The sequence below is a fragment of the Geospiza fortis genome, unplaced genomic scaffold, assembly GCF_000277835.1.
Source record: "Geospiza fortis unplaced genomic scaffold, GeoFor_1.0 scaffold72, whole genome shotgun sequence".
Taxonomy (NCBI): domain Eukaryota; kingdom Metazoa; phylum Chordata; class Aves; order Passeriformes; family Thraupidae; genus Geospiza; species Geospiza fortis.
In genome coordinates this window covers 2,441,304-2,442,545 of record NW_005054338.1, presented here as the reverse complement: position 1 = coordinate 2,442,545, position 1,242 = coordinate 2,441,304, and the positions used below count along the sequence as shown (strand labels likewise).

At 40.9% G+C, this 1,242-nt stretch overlaps 1 protein-coding gene across 7 annotated transcripts in view; it reads left to right on the top strand.

Annotated features, from left to right (window-relative positions):
* Positions 1-179, top strand: part of POU2F1 (POU class 2 homeobox 1) — a 45,178-nt gene extending 44,999 nt beyond the window's left edge. For all 7 annotated transcript variants that reach the window (XM_031058092.1, XM_031058094.1, XM_031058097.1 and 4 more), the window contains one exon: positions 42-179. In XM_031058092.1, the coding sequence (XP_030913952.1) occupies positions 42-138 (97 nt within the window). In that variant the 3' untranslated portion in view covers positions 139-179. The remainder of the gene's footprint in view (positions 1-41) is intronic.
* Positions 180-1,242: the final 1,063 nt, after the last annotated feature.

Here is a 1,242-nt window from a genome sequence, read left to right as displayed (position 1 = left end):
CACTCTTTCTCTTTCCCACTTCTTCCATGATCTTGCTGCAGAGGTGCCTTACTCAGTCTCAATCCAGGGACATTAGGTGGTGCTCTCAGCCCGGCCCTGATGAGCAACAGTACACTGGCAACTATTCAAGGTCAGTAGTGTTCCTTTTAATGCATCTCCATCTCACAACTTCAGTTTATGCACTCTGGTTTTGTCTACCAGAGAGCACTGACTCCTCAGCACTGGGCATAAATTGTGTAGGAGTAAAGGCTTTACAAAATTAACTGTGTAAATACATTTTGTGGATCACAGAGATAGGAGCAGGTACAACTTCAGATGGGGAATCAGAGCTGTGTATGATTTAAAAGAGGCATTTAAGATACTGAATATAATCTGGAATTTATTTCATTGTCCTTGCCTCATTGGCCTGTATCTTTAGCAGGTTAGAGATTTGCTTTTTATAGTTCTTCTGTAGTCTGCTTGAGCAGACTTACACCATTCTGAGGTCTCTTGGAAGGGCAGTTCTGAGCAAGTCTTGATCCTGAATTCATGTCTTCCTATGTATTAGAAAAGAAACATCCTGCTTCCTAAAATCCTTATGTAGAACTTGAAGTACATAAATCCACATTCAGAAGAGTAGATATTTATTTGTTTTGGAAGTAGCACAAAGCCAAAAGTTACCACTGGCTTCAGCAAGAGTTGTTCATAGTTTGCCACTCGTAAAAACTGGGTGGTACAAGTGTCTAAAGAGCTAGGTAAAACCTATGTGTTCAAATATCCTCTAAACTAGCTGAAAAAATCTTGTTTCTAGGTTGCAAGAAAGAACCATTTCATAAAGTGTCACAGATAAATTTAGGAGATCATAATCTAAGGCAGACTGAACGCTGTAGACCCCTGAGAGTAAGTTGTAGCAGTGGTTGGTTATATGTCAACATTTAAAATGTTACGCTCAAGGTTACATGACCTTCTCCATCTCGTGATAGCTGTCATTTCACGTGAACCCTCATCTCAACCCTTCCCTAGTGCAAGTTGCCTGGATGCACAGGCTCTCTGTGGCAGAAAACATAGACCAGCATTGTGCTGAAAGAGCTGAGGAAAGGCACAGTGTAATTAGTTTAGCAGCAAATGAAAGACGCGTTTTAGTATCTGCAAGATCTTGTCCGATGGTTATTTGGAAAGAAAACCCAAACAAGCGATTTAGAGAGCACACACATCAGAGAAAGGCAAATGCAGAGACCCCTTGCTTTTAGGCACTTTTTGCAT